Here is a 21,022-nt window from a genome sequence, read left to right on the forward strand (position 1 = left end):
CCCTTCAGAAAAAATACTTCCGCAATCTCTCTTTGCAGACTTTCGAATCTTTTCCATTTGGGTGAAAGCCAAGGCTAATATTGCAAGCCAGAACGTGTTAGTAATTAGTTTTCTTACAAGACTCAAGGGAAGGAGGCTCTTCAATCAATCCTCTTCAAGCAGTGACTCCCACAGCATCCCTAGAGCTGGCATACTTCCGCCACTCACACCACCTACAGCAGCTCCACTGCCCCTTTTCAGAAGCACGGTCAATTCTGACCAAGTGAAGGGTGAAGTAGAAAACCTCCCATTTATTCCAAGGCTTTACACCAGTGTCATATCTCTCTCTAACAGAATTAAGTGATCAGCTGTTTTGTTGTCTTCCTGTGCTGCCGGAGGTAACATATTTTAAGCACAATGATTCTTTAAATTATTTTTGGTCGAATTCCAGTTCATCTCACTAAGGTACTCCATAAATCCTCTTTGCAAACTGGACTGGGGGAGACACCCATCCCTTTCACAGTTATAACAGTATGCTTTCTGCTGCTGTGCACTGGTAAGCCATTCCGGTCTCGTATCAGAAGCACCTACATTTCAGGGGCAGACAGAATGATTCTGACACAGTGAACAGAGTATTTGCACGTGAAGTATCTGCAAGCTGTTTGGAAGCCCATAGTGCAAGAGAAACATTAGTGATACAGCATTGAAAAAAGTGGCAATTTGATGTTTCTAGAACTTTATGAAATTGAGAAAAAGGCTGAGGCTAAAATGGTGATAAATACACGCTGTTTTAAGTGACTAACGATGCATACCTTGAAAAGTTAGATTCTTCTGAGCTGGGGACTCAAGGGAGATTATTTATCATTTCTGAGAACATGTGATTTTTTTTCCCTTCTTTTTCAGGACCAGATTACTACATTACTTTATGCTAATCATGTTTCTGAAACCTTTCAATCATCGTGCCTGTTTGTTTTCAGTATCTTCCCCCCACACACACATAGTTCGTCTAACCAAGGACAACACAACTCCCACTTGAAAAAAAAGGAACTGTGCTTGATAGCCTTCTCTTGAAGCAAAAAACTTTTTATTCTTTTGTGGTTTCAGGGAGTGAACCAGTAAAATGATTAGACAAGTTTCAAGTAGCACCACCCTAGAAGCAGCCTGGAAAATTCCACTGGTGTCTCTTTCTCAAAAGCTGCCTTCCAAAAAAATGTCAGCTCTCATTTCCTTACCTCCACAGAATTCCTCGGGTTGCTATTCTCATAGGGTTTGCTTTTGGGCGGAGGTGGGGGTGGGGTGCTCTGTAAGCTAGCAGCTGCCAATCCATCAGCTTGCAATGAGGGAAAACCTAGAAGCAACAACAATAATAAGAAAAGACATTAAAGTAGGCGGAAAAGTAACAGGAAATGGGATTGACCGTGTGGAACTTTAAGGGAGATTCATTTAATATCTTCTGCTTTCGATCTGCTTTAGCAGCTAAACCAGAATGGATATGTCAAAGTAGAGTCACAGCGGTATCTCCCTCAAGTTCAGAATGTCCAGAAGAGTTCTATCTTCATCAAATGAATCTAAGCTTATGTGAAAAATTCATGCCTGAGAGAACAGAAAATTGAATCCATTATCACATCTGCAATGTTCAGTGGGGTTTCCTTTCAGCCTGGGCCTCAACCTGAGAATTCACTTTGATTTTAACTCCAGCTGATGGAGTAGATAAGTATCCAAACTTCAGAAGAATTTCTGGGAAGCTGTCCTGCTACTAATGGCAATTAAAACTGCTTGCTAAGTAGAAGAGTGAGGTTTCACATTCCCTTCACAGATCTTTCTTCATACGGTATTCCTGCATTTGTTTGTGTTTCTGGTTGTCTCCCCACCCTGATATGTGTTTTTTGGTTTCAGGCCTCTTGCAACAGTCTTCTGCTAGTTTAGTTTATTATCTACACTGGATTCTCAATTTATATCCACATAAGAGGAAGGACAGTCAGGTCCTACATATGAGCTTCTTTTCCTTTAAAAAAAGGGCAGTAGAGTGAGAAACGCAACAGCAAGCAAGGAAGCTGTCAGCAGTGACACTGCAGTCGTATTTTTACCTTAGCCACATTTATATGGTGCTTCAGAATTAATTACAGAGCTCACTGGATATGCAAGGAAGGTAACTGCACAGATTGTGCACTTCTCTAATTTTTGCAGCTAAATTCCGTCTCTTCGAGGTGTAGCATTTGTTAGCTGAGTTTTCAAGCTGCAAAGCTTGCCTCCTAAGACTTTTTCCCACGTGATGGGAGTTACTGTTCATGAATTAACAAAGCCTTCAGGGCTTGCCCAGAAAATTTAACCACAGAGCTGATCAGAAATACCGTGCTGGATTGATGCAGTTCCATCCAGTGAATTCACAGGAGCTATTCCTCTAGTATACCTGACTTGACAAGCATCGACGTTGATTGCACGGGATGTTCACCTTGAGGTGTAATACACCCTCCCACAAGTCAATAAGAGAGAAATTGAAAAAGATAAAAGTTGTTTTCGAGAATTCCTCTGATATACTAATTTTAACAAGTGATATGCAAGTCGCAAGTATGAGCGTTGTGCCTTTGATAACAATGCCAAAGTTTGTTATCTGGCAAAAACATCTAGAAACATTAACAGCACAGAGTCACTCTGTGAACTACTTCAGAGCAGTTCCTCCCTTCCCATCTCGCTCCCCAGTGAGGTTACCTCAGCAAATACACAGTAATTCCTACTCCTGCAGGTAGTGCCCTGAGGGATGTGGCAATTGCTCTACAATAGAACTTACTTTGGGTTCTTGGGGTTTTGGGAGTGATCGGTGGTGGGGTGCGAGGCGTTGATTGCTGGAGTGAAGAACCCTGAAGCAACGTCAGTCTGTTGTCTCCTAACTGGAGACTCTTTGGCCTTTGTGCTTTTCCTGACATGCCCTGGTTGAAACAAAGAGTAAACAAAACCTTCAGAAGTCAGCAAGGTTGCTGCACCCATATCAGATATTCAGACCTGTCACAAAGGCATCAACATGCTCCAGAAAAGCCATGCGTAAGAGAGAAAGGTGCATTCAGGTGAAACGTAAGAGTGAAGCCGCTGCACTGATGGAGCCAGGTCAAAAGGCAGACGATGTGCTCCTGTGACACATCCAGTTTTCTGTGGGACCTTACTAACCGGAGAGCAGTAGGAAACTATTTTTAATGACCTTAGCGTATTGACTAAGAAGGGAAAAGCTGAAAAATTGCTGCATTTGACAAGCAGTTCTATGAATGAAGTTTTGGGGAAAAAAAAAAAGTGTTCCCATTAAGAAAAAAAGGTGAAATTCTAGGTGCATGTCAGGACTGCTAGTATCATCCAGCAGCTTAGGGCTGTGAAACAAGTCTACTTCAGGCTTTACAGAGTAAATCCTTTGCATCTGGGACTTGGGAGATGTTTTTCCAGTTTCTTCCAGTGTCACACGTGTCCTCTGTGCTCTTCACTCAAATCACGAGGCCATCTGAATATGGTCCCAAGAGTCCAGCACATGAATATCATAGTCCTTTTAAATATCAGCTTATTGGTTGTCAGAGAAGGCTGTCACTTACACGTGTAATTAAACTCACTGGGCTCTTTTAGAGATCAGTTCTCCATCATTGAGCAGTTCAGTATTTCTCACTGCACAGAAAGGACCACACATCAGTGTACAGTGAATATAAAACTTAAAGACCAAAGCTGCTGGACATACAGCAAGTCTTTGGTTCCCTCTGGCCTCCTCGCTCCCAAGCAGCTTAGTCAAGAGCTGCATAAAATCACTCTGTCCAATTCTTGTGCTGCACTACGCGGCTATGGAACAGATAAGCTATAAAAAACAGCTTTCTTTTTACTTTGCAATGTTCTCAAGCATTGATATAACCCTCGACTGCTCATTCGCCTCAGTAAGCTGATCACACACGTAATTCTCCCTCAGAGATATGTGGGGAGAAGGGAGGGTGGGTGTTCCTTTTTGTATCTCTCAGCTCTCTGCAATGCAAAGTCTTGGACCGACATTCCTTACTGTCCTAGCGAGCCGGGCAATACAAATGAGCTTTCTCCCAGATCTTTTCCCTCTAGTTTTATTTAATAAAGTGATCAGGAGCTGACATCACAGTTTGTGGGTTAAACCCATTTAATTCAAGGGCAGCTCCTCCAGAGGCAGAGGGCCAGGCCTCCTGAACCACTAGTATTTACAACCCCCAATTTTCCCCTGGAGTGGAAAGCCTGTCAGTAACAAATGACATGGTTCTAGAACCACAGTTCCCCTTTTTATAAATATTCTGCAGACTCCAAGTGCTGGCAGCACTACTCAGATTTGATGAGAATTCCTGAATATATAGCAGCATAACCTGTTCCTGCCAGATTCAGTTGAGATCTTGGGAGAGGAAGGGAAATAGCAGAACTCATGTTTTCTCATTATTAACACAGCCTGTGTTAAATCAAATTAACATCACTGAGCCACCAGCTTAAACACTCGGATGCCTAATTCCTGCATGCTATCTAACGGTGTAACACAGTCTTTGCATAAAGCAGGGTAATGCTCCAAGGTCATACAACTCTACTTTTGGGCTGAAACTTATCTGTTTGTATTAGGTGATCAGTCTGAATCACACTATCTACCTTAATGCCTAACAGTCTCCAATATATTCCTCATTACAACGCTCCTGGGTGGGGGTGTAGATTCTCTTTTATTCCTCTTTTGTAAATAATCTGCTCAAAGAGTCAGCACTCCTGCCCTCACGCAGGAGGTCTGGAGCAGAGTACAGACTGGAAGAAAGAGTTTTTCAAAGTTGGTGACCTAACTACCAGACCATCTTTTTTCAACTCCGCAATCTATCAAACCGATCTTCACCTTTCAGTACATTTGATTTGTGCAGTGATGCTGACTGATAGCGGCTGAACATCTGGCTTGCCAGCTGGATTTCTGAGTGGGCTAGCAGTATCTGCTTGCTCCAACAAAAACAGAACAATTCTGTGTGGTGCTGAGAGCATCACACAGTCCTCCACTCCTATAAGAAATGAGGGCACTGAGCACCTAGATGAAACATCAGCGCCTCATGCTTCTATTTTGTACCTTAAGCCAAACTGCAGTTTGGTCTGTGAGACAAAATTTCCAAATAAAAAAAGCAAGAATGACTCAGATGACCAAGGCTTTTGGTATTTGAACCCCTCCCACTATTTAATGAAGTTCCCAATGACAAGCATGGCTGAAAGCAACGGAAACACTAAAATCTCCTGCTGTCAATTTTATTATTACTTTTTTTTTTTTTTTTTTTTTTTTTTTTTTTTTACCATTTTGGAAGTCAATTCCGCTTCTGGCTCCTTCTCTACAATAACCTGAGACTTGCTAATACTCCAGTCCTTCCGCTTGAGTTTGCTAATCCGGTTATCACCATCATCTTTCACGGGCAGCTCCTCAGCTCTGGAAGCTGTTGATATTCTTCTCTCCAAGAGAGGCTCCAGAATAGATCTGTGGCCCACACCAAAAGAGTGAAAAAACATGAAACATTAGTCCATCAGATATTTAAACCACTGTGTGTTAAAAAGCTGTGATCTCTTAGTTTGCATAAGAGATTATTGTGAAAAACTGAGTTATGACCATGGAATTTTCAGAGAGCTTTGTGCTCTGAAGTTACCCTAGCAATTCGAGTATTATGTCTTATGTACAAGATAAAGTGGGACCTACTTGCGTAGGGAGCCAGACCTGCATTTTATGCTGAACCCTGCCACCGAGTCTGCTGTGTGACATTGAGCAAATCACCTCAACGCTCTGGTTATCGCAGATGCAGAGTAGATGTACAGAGGAGTAACACCAGGAAATGTTCGTGTGGCAGCTCCTTTGAATGCCACGGATGCAGCTGCAAACGGGCACGTGGAACACGTGCAGGACCATATCACCATGCACCTCTTTGCAGACCACATCAAATTAAATTGCCTTGTAGTATCTTACACCTCTGTTTTCCAGAATTCCTGGCAAACAGAAATCGTGTGCCTCTGAAATACACTGCTCCATCCCTTTTCAGTATCATGTAGATAATTGGGACTCCAGAGAGACAGTCGTGGCTTCAATTCCCAGAACTATCCCTAGCTGTGCTTCAAACTCCCTAGCTGTAAAATGGAATAACAACATCGGCCTCCATTTAAAGTTTTAAATGGGTAGGTATTACTATTGTGTATGGAACAAATCTTCATTTTAAGAGTAACTAATTCCAGCAAAGGCATATCCCCACTCTTGTAAATCACATGTAAAGGCTGATTACTAACCCATCTGAACCTGGTCTGGAGGAAGTGCTATCAGATGACGTGGAAGATGTAGAGACCACAGAAGATGCCACAGATGTGACAGAGAGCCGTCTCAGCGTGGAAGACATGATATAGGGCAACACGACAGAGCCTGACCTGCTCTGTTTCCTTTCGGTGAGGGAGGGATGCTGCAGACAAACACGCTCGTGATAAATCATGTAACACTAACTCACAAGTGGGAAAGGGGAGAGTTGTGCGTCTAAGACAAAACACTAAACAACCAGGTACACTTACCAAAGTTATCACACCATATTGCTTCTCCACCTTCTTCTTCAGCTCTTTGAAACAGGCCGTCAGTCTGTCGTGCAGAGGCTTCAGCTGTTCTGTCAGCTTCTCACCATGGATCCTAATCCCTTCTGCCAACAACGGCATCTGAAAGGAGGAACAAAATTAAGCTACAAAAGGACAAAACAGCTCTCCCGTTCCCGGCAGGAATTTTCTATGCATGTTACCCATCTCAGATACACTCAAAGGACTTAAGTCAACATGATTTGAGTTTGCAGAGGCAAAAAAAAAGCAATCATACAGTAAAGAAGCTCAGCTACTGACTCATAACTTGTGACACTGTAGTAACTTGACTGTTTGTTTGAGCTCCATGCGTTCAAGAAACATGAACGCTTTCCCCACCTATACCTATGGTTCTCTCTTCCCCACTCAGATTGCACATTCTGCTCTGGAAAAAAGAGCGTGTCAAATGTTGGAGTAGCACTTAGCCCTCAAAGCTGTATGATTGTGAGGTAGCCTTAACTGGGCTCTGTCTGTGGAAATATATAAAAACTGGTCTGCAGGGATGCAATTTGCATTACAAGAAACGGCAATTTCTCATTGCTATGCAGGTCAAGATAGAAACTTCCAGTGGTCAGACTGACAAAACATTAGGTCTGATGATTTAATGAAAAGGTAACAGATACTTTGTTACACTCATGAGGGGAAAATCCCTGCCACTTTGGCAAATATTTCAGGATAACATTTCAGAGCAACACAAGGCACATGGAACATTCTAGGCAACAGTTTCAGACTACAGCAGTTTCCTTAAAATAAAAAACAATTGTGCTCATATCCACATTGTTATAGCGTTTATCTGAATTCTCTCTCCAAAACAACGATGCTGGAAAAACATCTGCACTCACAGGTAGTGCTTCCACTTCTTTCCCAATACGATACCTGTAGAGCAATTAGGTGCTTAAGGAGTTCAATTTTATCTTGATCTTCAGGACGTTCTTGAAGATACTTCTCTGTGAAAAAGGCCTGAAAGCAAAGAGAGATGATACAGACACTAAGTAGCTTTCACAGTTAACTGCAAGTGAAAGATGCCTGTATTTTATAAGCAATCCATTGCCATTATTCCTCATATTAAAACCAAATTTTGTCCCTCAGTTTTGTGTCAGAGAGATAGCAGAGAACCATGGTTATTTGTTGAGAACTGGGAACTCAAGAGACTTTTCTTTGTTTTTGTTTTTTTGTTGTTTTTTTTTTTTTTAAAGTACTATTTTTTCATTGAAACACAGATATGTAAAAAAAGTTCCTTCATCAGAAGGATTTTCTTCAATTCTAATTCCCTTCTCATAGAACAATATTGATCTGAATAACCAAAAATTACTTGTTGCTCAAATGTGAGTAGCAGATCCAGTCTCTTGTGTTCTCACTTCAAAAAGCCTCTTTCATTTTCAGCATTCAGTGACCTGAAGAACACAATGACACACAAACAACCTCAGCTGCAGAAAGGTGAACAGGGCATCTCCTGCCTGCAATTTCCTCTATGATTTAAGCCCTTAAGTACAACGTTTTCACATGGGGCTTGTTATGAAGCTTCAGTAGAAATAAAGACCGCGTTGAGATTCTGACTCACAGTTTAATTCAACAAAGCACCTTTAGTCTACACTTCTTAGGTGTTTACCTTTAATTAATAGAATCTGGTATCAGTTTAAAGTTGAACAAACACAACTACACTTTCCTGGACTGAAGCCGTAAAATTGTGCCAATTCACATTATGCGCTACAGTGTATTGCATTGAAACGTATCACAAGTCCTGGTCAGAAGAATTTAATTTTTCTTTTTCCTAGATAAAATCCCTAATAATTTTTCATTTGGTTTTAAAACGCGTCTCTGATCTCTTTCAGCCTCTGCATATATTTCTTCTCTCTGCGTTCCATTAACTGGACTGTATGTACAAGTGTTTATAGGCCTAGTGGCGTGATTCTGAAAAGGGCTGATGTCAAGAGGAGGTTAGCCTGTGAAAGGACTGCCCGGTAGGTCCCAGCGGATTTTTCTTGAAAGTGTTTAATTATTGCAAGAAGAAAGCGCATGTTAAAAACGCAGACTTTGGCTTTTGGCTACAATGAAACAATTAAAACTCAAGATTTTAGCCGCCCACAAAAGCCAAATGTTCTGTACTGTTCTTCAGTTGAAATAGGAAAATATGAACCAGAAATGAGTATTTCCAGATGTGGTTACAGATACTTTGTGTTTCCTAGTTTTAACTGCTTTCCCACTTTCGTAATTTTAAACTTTATGTCAACCTTAATTCATAAAATGGGAGGACTTAGGGCCAAATTCAGCCCTGGCAAAGTATGCAACTTCTCTGGAATCAGCAGAGTTAGACCCCAGATAAATCAGACCCTCTCCCATTTAACTTTTGCACTTCATTTCATGTGACTGGAACACATCTGAGAAGAATTAAATGTGTTTTAACACCATCCATTCAGTTTATGGAAATAAGCAATATATTTTGTGCTGGGAATACCATCATTAAACACTGGGAATAAATAGCTTAAGCTAAACATCACAAAAAAAGGATTCAGTACGCTGTTCCACTGAATAAACCTGGATAGGAGATACTGCTTTTTTTCCTGAAATATATACTCTTTGCTGCAAGACTCCAAAGACAGATTATCTGCTGGAAAGAAAAATTCTCATTTGCCTTACCATTTGATATTAATACAATGGAGAAACGCTAGCTCTTTTGCTTTTCCTTGTTACTTGCACCGATCATTGGGCTGACCAAGCACCTCAATGCCCCCACGAGGTAGGATCATGTTATTATCACCATTATAAATGAGGCCCAAAAGAGCTGGATCATTCACCTCTGTGGCAATGCACAGCACTAAAATTAAACATTAAAGATGTGGGCGTTTTCCACTTTGCAGTCTAGTGGAAATCTCTTTGCTCTTTTCTCCTCTTCTTTGAGCTCTGAACGCACAGATACAGTTACAGAACATGCTATGTCTGAGGAACAGCTGAAAACTGAACTTGAATCTCCCATGTCTCAATTCAGGTCTTCAACACTGCAGAGGTCACACTGAGCTAGAGAGAAATGTGAAAGAGACCTTTTCATAGTTGGTATATCCCCCCATGACTGCTGGGTCCACAATCCCATTCAGGAGCATAGAGAGAGGATGTACAGGAAGACTCCGGTCCCAGACATGCTGTTGGACAATGTTGCTGATTTTCTCATTGGTTAGCTCCATCGTCTCTATGGCGTTCTCCAAGGGGCTGATCTCTTCCTGACAGAAAGAAGAAACAGAATAAACCTTCATTTGCCTCCAATGAATATGAATTTAAGCAACTCCTTGTATACGAATGGACACCCAACAGTTTCCAGCAGAGGATTTTGGCACCCCTGTGCTAACTATCTTGCCATTCAGAGAAAATGCAAGAGTGATCTTAAAACTTCATCTGAAGGAACAGCAGTTTAGGACTTGGCTGTGGAGTATGTTACAGAAGTAACCACTCTCCTAAACATTACACAGCTGATGTAGGACTTTGCAGCCTTGGGTAGAACTGCAGAATAGCATAAAAAGACGAGCACATCGAAGAAGATACATGTTTGCTTTTATCTGAAGCAGAAGTTACTGGTGTGCCGCGTCCAACAGTGGGAGGACTAGCAGTCCTAACTGCTGCAAGATGGTACTTCACGGAAGATTGGAGGGGATGAGACCCAGCCCATCCGCAGAACTCACCGCTGTAATCTGTTTGACTTCAAACCACTTGAGGATGCCTGGAAATGAATACGCTGTTGTGTAGGTTGTCCTTTCTATCCACATATTCTAGTTAGAAAAGGAAAAAAATTCCAAGATGTAAGGAAAATATTGGTCTTGCAATTCCAATCTCTTCTGTGGTAGAGCATGGAACCAGGCTTCCAGCACTACCTGGCAAAACTTACACAATGATTTTCACCTTCATTAACTGGGATGGAACCCAGTGTTTTTGGCAAGAAATACCACCTCTATTATTTAAATGGTATCAACATCAGCAGCAGTAAGCTGTTGTCCTCCACCTAAACCACTATTAGCAGGACTGCAATTATGGCATACTGAGCCAGAGCTACATGCAAGATGCCCAACCACTACACCGGAGCAACAGTATGCCTCATAAGCAGCAAAGAAACATAGTATTACACTACTCCCAAGGCTCACTCTCCACTGCAAATCTTAAAAGTTGGCCTGAAGGTGAACTGATCCTTCGTGGTTGGGGGCTGGTCTCCTTAAGGATGGCCACATCATTCACAGGCTACCAGACACACAGCTGTACTCTGTAGGAAGCTGTGGTTAGACAGCACAATATTTATGGATTCTAGATCAAGGATTTTGAATGTTACAACTTCAGCTACAGAGCCCCTTGACATCAGTACATTGGCTTTATGTAAAGATTGCAATGCAAAGCGCCTCCCTCCTTCTCCTACATTTTCATAGCAAAACTCCATTGCTACAGGTGGAGGGAAAAACAATTGTGACAGCGTTGCTCAAAATGCCACCAACAAAATAAATAAATGCAGAGAACAGTCTTCTCATAGCCCAGATACCCAAGCCAACTGGCATCAACAGCAAAGGACTCACAGAAAACTCGTTGTCTGGATCTTTTTCTCCTTTCCTGACTGGTCGGGAGTGCGTGAACTGCTGTACCTCATTAGCTCTGTAGTAGCTAGAAAGAAGCAGAGTAAATAGTGAGTCTACTCGCCTCCCATTCTCCTTACACAAACGTTCTGCTTTCTCTCAAAAAAAAAAATCAACTTTAAACTGGACTGTGAAACAAATTCACACAAGATACAAAGGCACTCCATCTTGTGCCTAGGCTAGTTGAGAAAAAACACAGACGTAATGTTGAGGGGAAAGGAAAAGAAATTACTTTAAGATCTGTTCAGGAACAGGTTTATCTTTATAATTAGGTGGCAGGTTCATCACAGGCTTCACAATAAAGCACTGCACATCTGAGTAGCTATAGTTAAGGATGAAAATCTATGAATCCTTTTGGGAGAACAGGAGAGGGAGAGAAATACCCTTCCTGTTTTCATCAAATGCCAGACTTCTCAACAATTCCCCGTGCTCTTGTCAAGTTTGAAGAAAAATACTTACTAGTTCATCAACAATCACAGGCATTGTATTGCTTCTTGTAGTTCATACGCTACTCATGAACTAAAAGCCCATAAAGATAAGGGCTGTACAAATACTTCCAACTACTGGAATTCCCTGATGAAATGCTTGGGAAGCCTGGGTGCTACTGCTTTCTACTCTGGGGACAGGAAAATAAGATTCTGTATGAGGTTCTGTAATGGATGCACCTGTCTTCTCTCTGCCCCACCACCTCACGGTTATTTGTCAGATTCTTCCAGTACAGTGAAGCTGTCCCTCCTTCCCTCTCACTTTTTAGATCAATAAAGCTAACTGAAGAAAGCAGGCTGTTTTTAATCAGTTAATATCTACTTCATCTTCAGCTTTAGCACCTGTGAACCATGACAGAAATTTTTAAATAGTTAGTAACAGTATCCCCAAGCACAACAGCTTACAACGTTGTTCCTCCTCCAGGGTTCTGTTTTAAGAACTGTTCTAAAGGCTTTGCAGAAGTAAAAACCTGTGTGGAAAAGTAAAGCATAAATAATTTGACCCACAGTAATAGATTATTTCTGTGAATCACGTACCAATTGCCCTCTGAGGTGGCAATGTTTTACTGGTGGGGAGGGTAGCCCCATACCTCCTTTATTTCACTGAGGGTAGTTCTAAACAGTATTTTGAAAGCAAAGGCAAGGTCATTCTGCCTGCATCGAAGAGCCAGCTGGATCCTAGCCAAATCTGAACCCAAAACCACATAGCCACATTAGATCAAGCACTGAGCCCAAGCTAATATATTCTTTCTCTCAGGAGAGCTTATTAGCTTGGGCTTCGTGCCATGCTAAGCATGCTATACAGCTTCTAGTTCAGAACTGGTGGAAGACTACCCTGTCTAAGCGTGTAGCCATTCCCTGAGACTGTGTACGGCTCACTTGATATCTCCTGTACACTATTATGAAACCACCAAAGGAAGAACAAGGCGTTTTATCATAAAAGAGAGAGGAAACAGATTCTAAGCAAAAGTAAAAAAGAGCCTAAGACAAAGGAGGTTAAAGAAGCATGAAATTAAAACAAACTACAGAACCATCAACCTCTGCCTAACACAACAGTGATTTGGGCACTCAAACTCCTCATCTTTTCAGAAGGTGTTTGTAAGAGTCTGAGAAGAACCTGTACCAAATCCAAGCTATGCAGCTGCTCCCCTTTATAATGGGGCTATGCCAAAGACCCGGAACCAAACACCCCCAAACTTTTGGAATAGTTCAGATCTGGATCCAAATTTTGCAGTTCAGGTTCATCTTGAGCCAAAAACATTAGAACAAACACAAACAGATGCAAAGGAAGTAGCTGAAACAAAGCAGCAACAGAAGAGGCATTTTTTGATACCAAGTTTGGTCTTGAATGAATTTTAATTTCCTATGTGGATTTAGTGCTTGGCAGGCTTATTGCAAGGGAAGCATCTGGTATCACTGCTTGAGTTGTGCCTTTGTACACAGACTTTTAAGGCCAAAATGGACCATCAGATTCTCTAGTCTGGCCTGAATAACATTGGCTTGTATAACACAGGCTAGAAGTCCATTAACTTAGTTTTTACTGATGTACACCTTCCAGAAGCATGCCTGCTGCTGACTGGAAGTCACAAACTAGAATCTAAAGCATCTTCACTAAGTTGTACTTGGTCATGCTCATAACTGAGAAAAAGAGGGCCTGAAGCCTAGTGGTGTGCTGTGGCACACAGTCTGGAGTTCCACCAGCATAGTTAGTTAAAAAAAAAAAAAAAGGCCAACAACTTTCACCAACATAATCACTTCACACTTCTTACAGAGTGATTTCTAGGGAAAAAAACCCAACAACCCAGCCACTTCGTAAGTGCTAGTTAACTGCAAGCAAGAAGAGAGCATACTTCTACTTTCTTTGTATCCCACTTTCACTGCCTGTACTTCACCTAAAAATATCAAACTGGGTCACACCTATACTACAGCAATCAGAACTACCTGCTCTAGGAGAAAGCACAAGAAATCCTGACCCACAACCTCTTACAGTTCATCCTAGCAGCAACCAGTTTAACTCTGACAATATCAAGCCATCTCTGTTTTTCAATGTGGAAGTTCACTACTGCAATTCTGGATAGTCTTATTTTCACGTCCAGTGCCTGCCTTCAGAGCAAAGTTCCTTGCTTATTATTGTTGTTTACCAATGCTGTTGTTCTAGGAAAGAGGCAGATCTTGAATGTGCCAAAACAGAACCAAAAGATACACTGTTTAGGAGAAGACTTGATCTCTTCTCCTGGAGGGGCAGTGCTGGTCATCTTCTCGGCGCTAGGAAACTGGGTCAATAGCTTCAGGTTGAAGTCCTCCCTTCGTTCATACTCTTTGCCACGGTAGATAAAAATTTTATTCTGCGGGTTGCAAAAGAAAGAGAGAATTAACACTCAAAAAAGCAATGAGAAAATGCTTTCCAAACATACACAGAGTAATTTCAGAAATCTAGTTTGTATGAAGGGTTGTCTCCTAGCTTAACAGTCAGAACACGTGAGAGAAGAAACACAGGCTAGAGTGAGAACACAGCAACTGTCAGGAGCAAGGCTCTGCAATGGCAACCTCATATTTGTGTAGAAAATTCACCATTCCACATACAAGTGTTATTGAACACGTTTCATGCTTCCTAGCAGGCTAAGAACTCACACATTCAACACATGAAATTTCAGTCAGGGGACTGATTTTACATAAGAGAACATGTGTGCCAAAAAGTTCTTTAATGCATGCTCCCTGCCAGACCACTGAGTTAACTGTGGGATCTCCCTATGCACAAAGACACGAGTTCTACCTCCGATCCTTTCCTGACTCTCTTCAGCTCCCATTAATAAAATGGCCAGCTGTGGCAGTTTTGCACTACAGACTTAAGAGTAGACCATGGCCAATTATTTCTCCAAACTGGGCACCAAGCAGTGGTGGTTTCTGGAAGGGATGGATTCAAAAACATGACCTGGAGGTGAAAGCTTTCTATGCCATCCAGTTACACACTTTTAAGTTAACATTTTTATTTTTTATTAAGCTTGGCTTCCATTTAGGGCCAGCAACTTCAGTCTGAAAATGTAACTGTTCCTTAATTTTAAACCATAATCAGGAATATTTTTGAGTATGCTACACCCTGCCCATCTGACTCACTCTGGCTAGATTCTTGTATTACAGCTAGCATAGATCCAGGAATACTTAGAAGCAATCTCAAACAGGAAGCACCTTTACATTTTAATTCTTCTGCGTGGGATAGACTCTCACTAATGTGCTTGAGCACTGAAATGATCCACATCCTGAAAATTAAGTTGATTCAAGCTGAAAAGTAATGGGATAAATCCTTTACAAGCTAAACATTTTCTAATGGCAACAAGCGTATTTCTGAGGAAGTGATAGGGCACAAATACAAAAGGCAGAATCTGTTTAAGTCCATACAAGACCATACCAATCAAATAAACCCTACTGCAACACACTAACTTTATCAAAGCTGGCAACACAAAAAGTCTGGTCTCCTGTCTCTTTTTATACACTTAAATGCTTTGAAATACTGAAGGGATTTAGACCTCTCATTGTCATGCAAAGGAAAAGGAGCTTGGCATCTGAATCTTCTTGGAAGCCCTGCAAAAGTTGTGACTTTTAGGGTACCCACCACTCCAGAATGTGAGTGCTGAAGAATTCTTACCCGGAGGAAAGAGGGGAAACCCTGACCATAGTATCCAACAGCAAAGTACTCTGGTTGCGGTCTCATTGCCTTCATAATATTCTCATAAAAAGTAGCTCGTTTCTTCTGGAAAAGAAAAAGTCACCAGCATTTTCACTTTGGAGTATTCAAGGATACAGCCAGATTGTAGCTCACACTCCCAGTGACAATTCCTGATGTATTAGTTCTCCCCTACAGAACACTTTTTACAATTGTTTTTTTTATACCATATCTCGTACTTATCCATTTACTTGGTTAAATATTTGGTTTGTCTGAGCCAGAATCAACTTCATTTCCTGGTTTGCAGACATGAGAACAATGCCATGTTTTTTAGGATTCCAGAAGGATACTTGAAATCCTTAACTATTGCAACACAAATTAAAAATAAATATGTTCTGAAACTGAGCAGACACAAATGGTGACAAATGTCAGAGAACTGGCAGAAATAAAACCGGGCAGATGATTCTCATATGAAAGAACATAAGGACCATCTGGTTACATAATTCAGAACTGAGATGATTCTATAGTTCTGTGTTCATACACAGTAGTTTTACCACAGAAATAACACGGTGATGAGATTTACGGAGCCTGAAAGTACACCATGCAAATGTTACCTTATTTGATTAACACCAAGAATGCTAAACATCTGCACATGATGTTGTCACGCTAACTACAAGGTAAAACCACACACTTTAAAAAACATTATGAAAACATTCTTCTAATATTAAGCTTTAACAAAACCATGAGGGTTATTTTGGTTTGTTTGTCTTTAACATAAATGTATTTGGGCTTATCTTGCTCAACGATATTAATTTGAACAGTCAGCAGCTTGCTGAAAATGGAGAAAAACAATCTTACCAGGAGATTACCAAGTCCCTCATAGTCAAAGACCTTGTTTTCATACATATCAGCCAACTCTTTGCTTAGTTGAATGGCTTTTTCCCACATCTCCATGGAGGATGAAGGGAGGCAGGTGGAGGAAGAAGAGCACAAGTAAAATAAAAGACTCAGTTAAAAGCATTCATTACCACAGATAGGTAAACAAAAAATTCAGCTGATTTTAATTCAGGCAGTACTTTAATGCACTGCCAACTTTCCCTTAGACTCCATGCTCTATGTTTTTTGCAACAATTATTATAGTCACACAGTTCTTTTGATTTGTAGATCTAAAAGTGATTTACAAAGCAAGGTTTCTATCATTACTCCTGATAGGGAAAAACTGAGGCACAAAGGTGGCAGGACACGTGTAAACAGCAAACGAGAGAAGCCCAGGTGGTCTCCTCCTACACTAATACTTCGTTCCCGTGGGTTTGTCTCACTTAGAACCATCTATCCAAAGTGCAACTAGCACGAGTTCAGGATCAGCCAGACAAGCCATACTTACTGCAATGCAAAAAACCTGACAGAAGCATTACCCAGAAAAAGAAAGGAAAACACTTACAGCTTTCTCATCTACCCAGTACCTTGAACAGGGTTAATTTTTCAGATGCTCTTGGACTAACAACAAAATAGAAGGATTCAAATATGACCAGGACAAATACATGCCCTGCTCATGCCAGTACTGTGGTCCCTATCAATAAGCCAGGCCTAAGCACCAAAGGCCTGTTACGGAATTATGTCTGCTTTTACCTTTAAAACAACTTTGGCCTGCTACATTCACCAGGCCAAAGATTTACCAGTGAACTGTAAGAACACTGCAGAGACTCACCTTGCCCCTGTCAAAGAAGGAGATAATTTCTTGGTAGAGTTTCTCCTTGAGTTCCTGTTGTGAGTAGACATAGTAGCTGTCCCTCTGCAGCAGGTGAGGGACACATGGCTTCTCAGACCACTGGTATAAAGAAAAAAAGGCAAAGTTGAAAGAACTGGAACATTTTTAGATTAACAAATCCTTACTGTGGACAGACTCACCTTCCGCAGGGGTGCATTCATGACAAGTACATCATCAATACAAAGGGAGAGCAAGGAAGTTTTGCACTGATATAAGGAATGCACACACAAACACTGCGTCTCAGCAGCATGGTTAGAACAAGTAGCCAGTAAGCAATAACTTCTTAAGCCAGTCCAGCCAGCTGCTCAGAAAAACATCTGATTACAGTCTCCCACTACACACATAAGCAGCCAGAAAGCTTCAGTTCCATGCTGTTTTTTTTTTTCTGCATTAAAAGTTCATTTTAAACCAGTTTAATAATTCATCTGAACTTTTACACATTTTTTTTTTTGTCATATTTAAAAATCACTTTAAAATGTTAATACAAGTTTAATTACATCTGCAAAACTGGTATGATTTTGGCTTAATGTCTTATGTGGAGACACTAACAGAATGTCTATGCTTTACTGATCTGTGGAAGACATGGGGATTGACAAATCCAAGTTTAGATGTCATAGGCTAATGCATTTTACACTGTTCACACAGAAGTGGAAGAAAACTGTACTATGACCCCAAACAGGGACATCTTCTCCCAGCTCACTACAGCACTCTGTTTCACCAAGAGCAGATAACAAACTGATGCTAACAACATTTTTGCTTTCATCCTTCATGACCACCAAAACCTAGGTAATGTAAAGTCACATTAAAAAACAACAAAAAAAAAAAAAGTGAATTGTTTATTCTGAGCTGTTTGCACTTCATTTAAAACCCATACCCTGACAGTAGAAGCTAGAATTGGCTCTAGTGCAATACCTGGAGCAGCTCTGCATGGAGGAGGAGAGTGTATGCTGCCTCTGTGAAGTTCTCACAGTCTGTGTGCAGGTCCCGGAGTTTATATAGATACCTAAATAAACAAAAAGCAATTGTTACTCGATGTGAAGGACTCCTGTGTCAGTGTACAGAACACCAAGAGAAATAAAGGCTTCTGTATGGGCCTATGGAGGGAAACAGCCTACCTGATATAAATGTCCTCTCGTTTCTTCTCCTTATAAAAATTCTGAGAAGCACAGAAAAAAGTCCAACTTTTACAATGTAAAGCACCATGGATTTGCATAATCATCTCTAGACAAGTAACTTAAGCATCAGTTATAGATATTTCAAAGACCTTTGCTGTCATTTTTGCCTACTTAGGTGCATATATCTCTGCAACTATCATCCCTCTAACATAAGGTAGGGCTACTATCACCTCTAGAAAAGGGGTAAATCAAAGAAAGTGACTTGTCCAAAGTTTTATACAGGCTCTTTGCAATGGAACAGGGACTAAAGTCCACATTTCCCAAACTATCAGCTAGCCATCTTTCCTGCCTGTATTTCAAGGCTTCAGATTACCCTGCAGACAAGGACCAGCCACGTGACCTGGTTTTGGACTGTACATCTTTCTATGTTTTATAGCTGTTGATAGCTGGTAACCTGATTTGGGCCCATCATTAACCAGAAGTGGCATAAGAATTACTTAAAATCCTACCAAAACCACCACCACCACCAAAATCCTTCAGAACCCACAAAAGCCAAGTCAGTAAGGAAACACCCGCATCGAAATCCAGCCTTCCCCATACCAGCACATTGACTGTGCAGCTCATGCGGTTCTCCTTGCTTTCATCGTGCATGATTGTCCTGTAGTCCAGCAAGTTCTCTAGCAGACTGCTGACCAGCAAAGCAAACACTTCTCCAGAAGTAGACAAATATTTATGCTTCCGACAGTGCTCTAGGAGGCTGCAGATATACCCAGAGAGACAGAAAGGAAAACTCAGGTATGGTTCTGAGTGGCGGTAAGCAGAACTTCAGTGTAAATTACCTGAGCCAACAGAGTTAAATATGCTTCCAGAAGAGAGACTCTCACAGACCAGAGATACCCAAGTCAGGCAGGTTGAAGCCTGCCTTGTGGGTCAAAACCCCAGGTTCTACTCTTAGTGCTAGAAGGCAGCTCTGATTTTGCTTTAACTCTGAGCCTGCTGTTCCCAAGCTTTTCCACTTACAACCCCCTTGCCAGTTTGGCACCTGCCTCTAGGCTTTCATCTTCAAGTTTAGGGTAGTTGTGCAAGTTGCTGCTCCAGAATAAAAGCATCATTTTAAAGCAATCAGTCTCAGAACACATGTACAGCATTAAGATTACTGTCAACTGCACTGTCTCCTTATTCACTGGAGTAATGAATTATGGTTTCTTTGCATGAGAAAAAATAGCCAGCTAAGCTGTAAAAAAGAGCCTCTATATTCTTTGTAAAACTTACAGTTTCTCCAGCAAAATTTTGTACTGTTCATCCCCGCGGCCACCCTCCACTTCCTGGTCCAGCTTGGTTATCAACTCATTTTCAAACTGAAAAGGCAAAAAACCACAATCAAACAGACAGCAATTCTCACAAGTGTGGTCTGAACATCAGTAATGCTTGTGGCTCGTGTTTTGGAACTGCCCTGCCATCAGACACTGTTTTACAAGCCAAGCTAGAGGATGCTTTCATTGTCGAAGCAAAGTAAAAATGGTTAAGAAGCCAAAATGACAAGGAAATAAAATTCCTTTGTCTCTCATCCTACAGTCACTGGAAAGTCATGCTCTGGGGTAATTCTTCTCCTTCTCCCCCAGCCATTAGCAGCTCAGTTTTGCTAGGATGGAGAAGCATTCCAGCAGCCAGCTTACAGAATGGTCGTTCACTCACCGTAAAGAAACTGAACTACTACCATCCGTTAAGGGCAAGTCACAACTCTCTGGACATCATAAACACCTGTGACTAATTAAAGCAACTTCTCATGATGCAAGAACCAAGTCCTGTGTGATTATCTGTCTAGCCATGAAGATATGCCCTGTTATTTGCAAGCAGGTCAAGTACATAATCTCGGTTTTAACTGTATCTAGTATATAAATACCACTGGAACAGAAAAATCCATGCCACACACATCCTGCTCCCTTCTACCGACTCCAAAAACCCTCGAGACCCTGGGGCCAACCACACCAAAGACTGATGACCCCAAGGGAAGAAAGATCCCATATAGACATCGAAGCTGGGGTCTAAGCTGGTGTGAGGATGGTGCTTAGGGAGATGCACGTCACATCTGACAACAGTCTGAAATGCCAAGGTGGCTGCCTTTTGGATGGCTGGCTGCTACCCATCTCCAGGGAGAAGACTGTCTACAGCATAACTAGAGTGTTCTCTGCCTGCCAGTTGAGATGTTAATATCTGATATCCCCAAAGGAAAGCTGGAAGAGTAAGTCCTTAGAAACCGCAGTGAAAACTTAACCTCAGGGCAAAAGCCAGGCTCCTCATTTTCCTTCCTTAATTTCTGGTGCTTTCTCAGTAGCAACAAAAGGTAACTTCTGGAGAAATTAGCACAGGGATGGAACTCAGGGATCTGGGTCCTGTTCCCCGCTTTGTCCTTTTATTTGTGTAGCCTCAAGGAAATCGTGTGTGTCCTTTGTATGACTGTTCTCTTTTCCATAATGGTGGCATCAGTATTCAAAAACGTGTTGTCAAATTTGAAGTTAATGAAGGATTAGTCAGTATGTAAGCAACTACATAGTCTTAACACTTGACTGTGCAGCAATTTTCTTTTATAGTAACTTACATTTACAGCCAAATATCTGTCTTGTGGGAATTTCTATTGTTATTAGAAATGTAAATAGATATTACTTTTTAGAGTACTCTCTTAGGGTCTCCAAATTGCTTCACAATTTAGATGTGGGTATTCAGGCATCTGCAAATGCAGAAAGGTATGATAATTAATGAATTCCTCTGTTTTTAAAGTCATGCAAAGGTACAGTCAGGGACAGAACTGAAGAGTCCTG

At 41.3% G+C, this 21,022-nt stretch overlaps 1 protein-coding gene across 1 annotated transcript in view; it reads right to left on the minus strand.

Annotated features, from left to right (window-relative positions):
• Window positions 1-21,022, minus strand: part of DOCK5 (dedicator of cytokinesis 5) — an 86,947-nt gene that overhangs the window by 7,309 nt on the left and 58,616 nt on the right. Inside the window, exons 34-51 of the mRNA XM_042801514.1 lie at window positions 19,476-19,561; window positions 18,804-18,960; window positions 18,204-18,244; window positions 18,001-18,091; window positions 17,029-17,148; window positions 16,179-16,268; window positions 15,303-15,407; window positions 13,863-14,004; window positions 11,407-11,488; window positions 11,118-11,202; window positions 10,242-10,328; window positions 9,609-9,785; window positions 7,447-7,530; window positions 6,517-6,654; window positions 6,244-6,410; window positions 5,272-5,449; window positions 2,768-2,906; window positions 1,212-1,327 (exon numbers count right to left, since the gene is read on the minus strand). Coding sequence (XP_042657448.1) covers window positions 1,212-1,327; window positions 2,768-2,906; window positions 5,272-5,449; window positions 6,244-6,410; window positions 6,517-6,654; window positions 7,447-7,530; window positions 9,609-9,785; window positions 10,242-10,328; window positions 11,118-11,202; window positions 11,407-11,488; window positions 13,863-14,004; window positions 15,303-15,407; window positions 16,179-16,268; window positions 17,029-17,148; window positions 18,001-18,091; window positions 18,204-18,244; window positions 18,804-18,960; window positions 19,476-19,561 — 2,085 coding nt within the window. The remainder of the gene's footprint in view (window positions 1-1,211; window positions 1,328-2,767; window positions 2,907-5,271; window positions 5,450-6,243; window positions 6,411-6,516; window positions 6,655-7,446; window positions 7,531-9,608; window positions 9,786-10,241; window positions 10,329-11,117; window positions 11,203-11,406; window positions 11,489-13,862; window positions 14,005-15,302; window positions 15,408-16,178; window positions 16,269-17,028; window positions 17,149-18,000; window positions 18,092-18,203; window positions 18,245-18,803; window positions 18,961-19,475; window positions 19,562-21,022) is intronic.

The sequence above is a fragment of the Tyto alba genome, unplaced genomic scaffold (assembly GCF_018691265.1).
Source record: "Tyto alba isolate M040663 unplaced genomic scaffold, T.alba_DEE_v4.0 Super-Scaffold_34, whole genome shotgun sequence".
In the NCBI taxonomy this organism is placed as follows: Eukaryota; Metazoa; Chordata; class Aves; order Strigiformes; family Tytonidae; genus Tyto; species Tyto alba.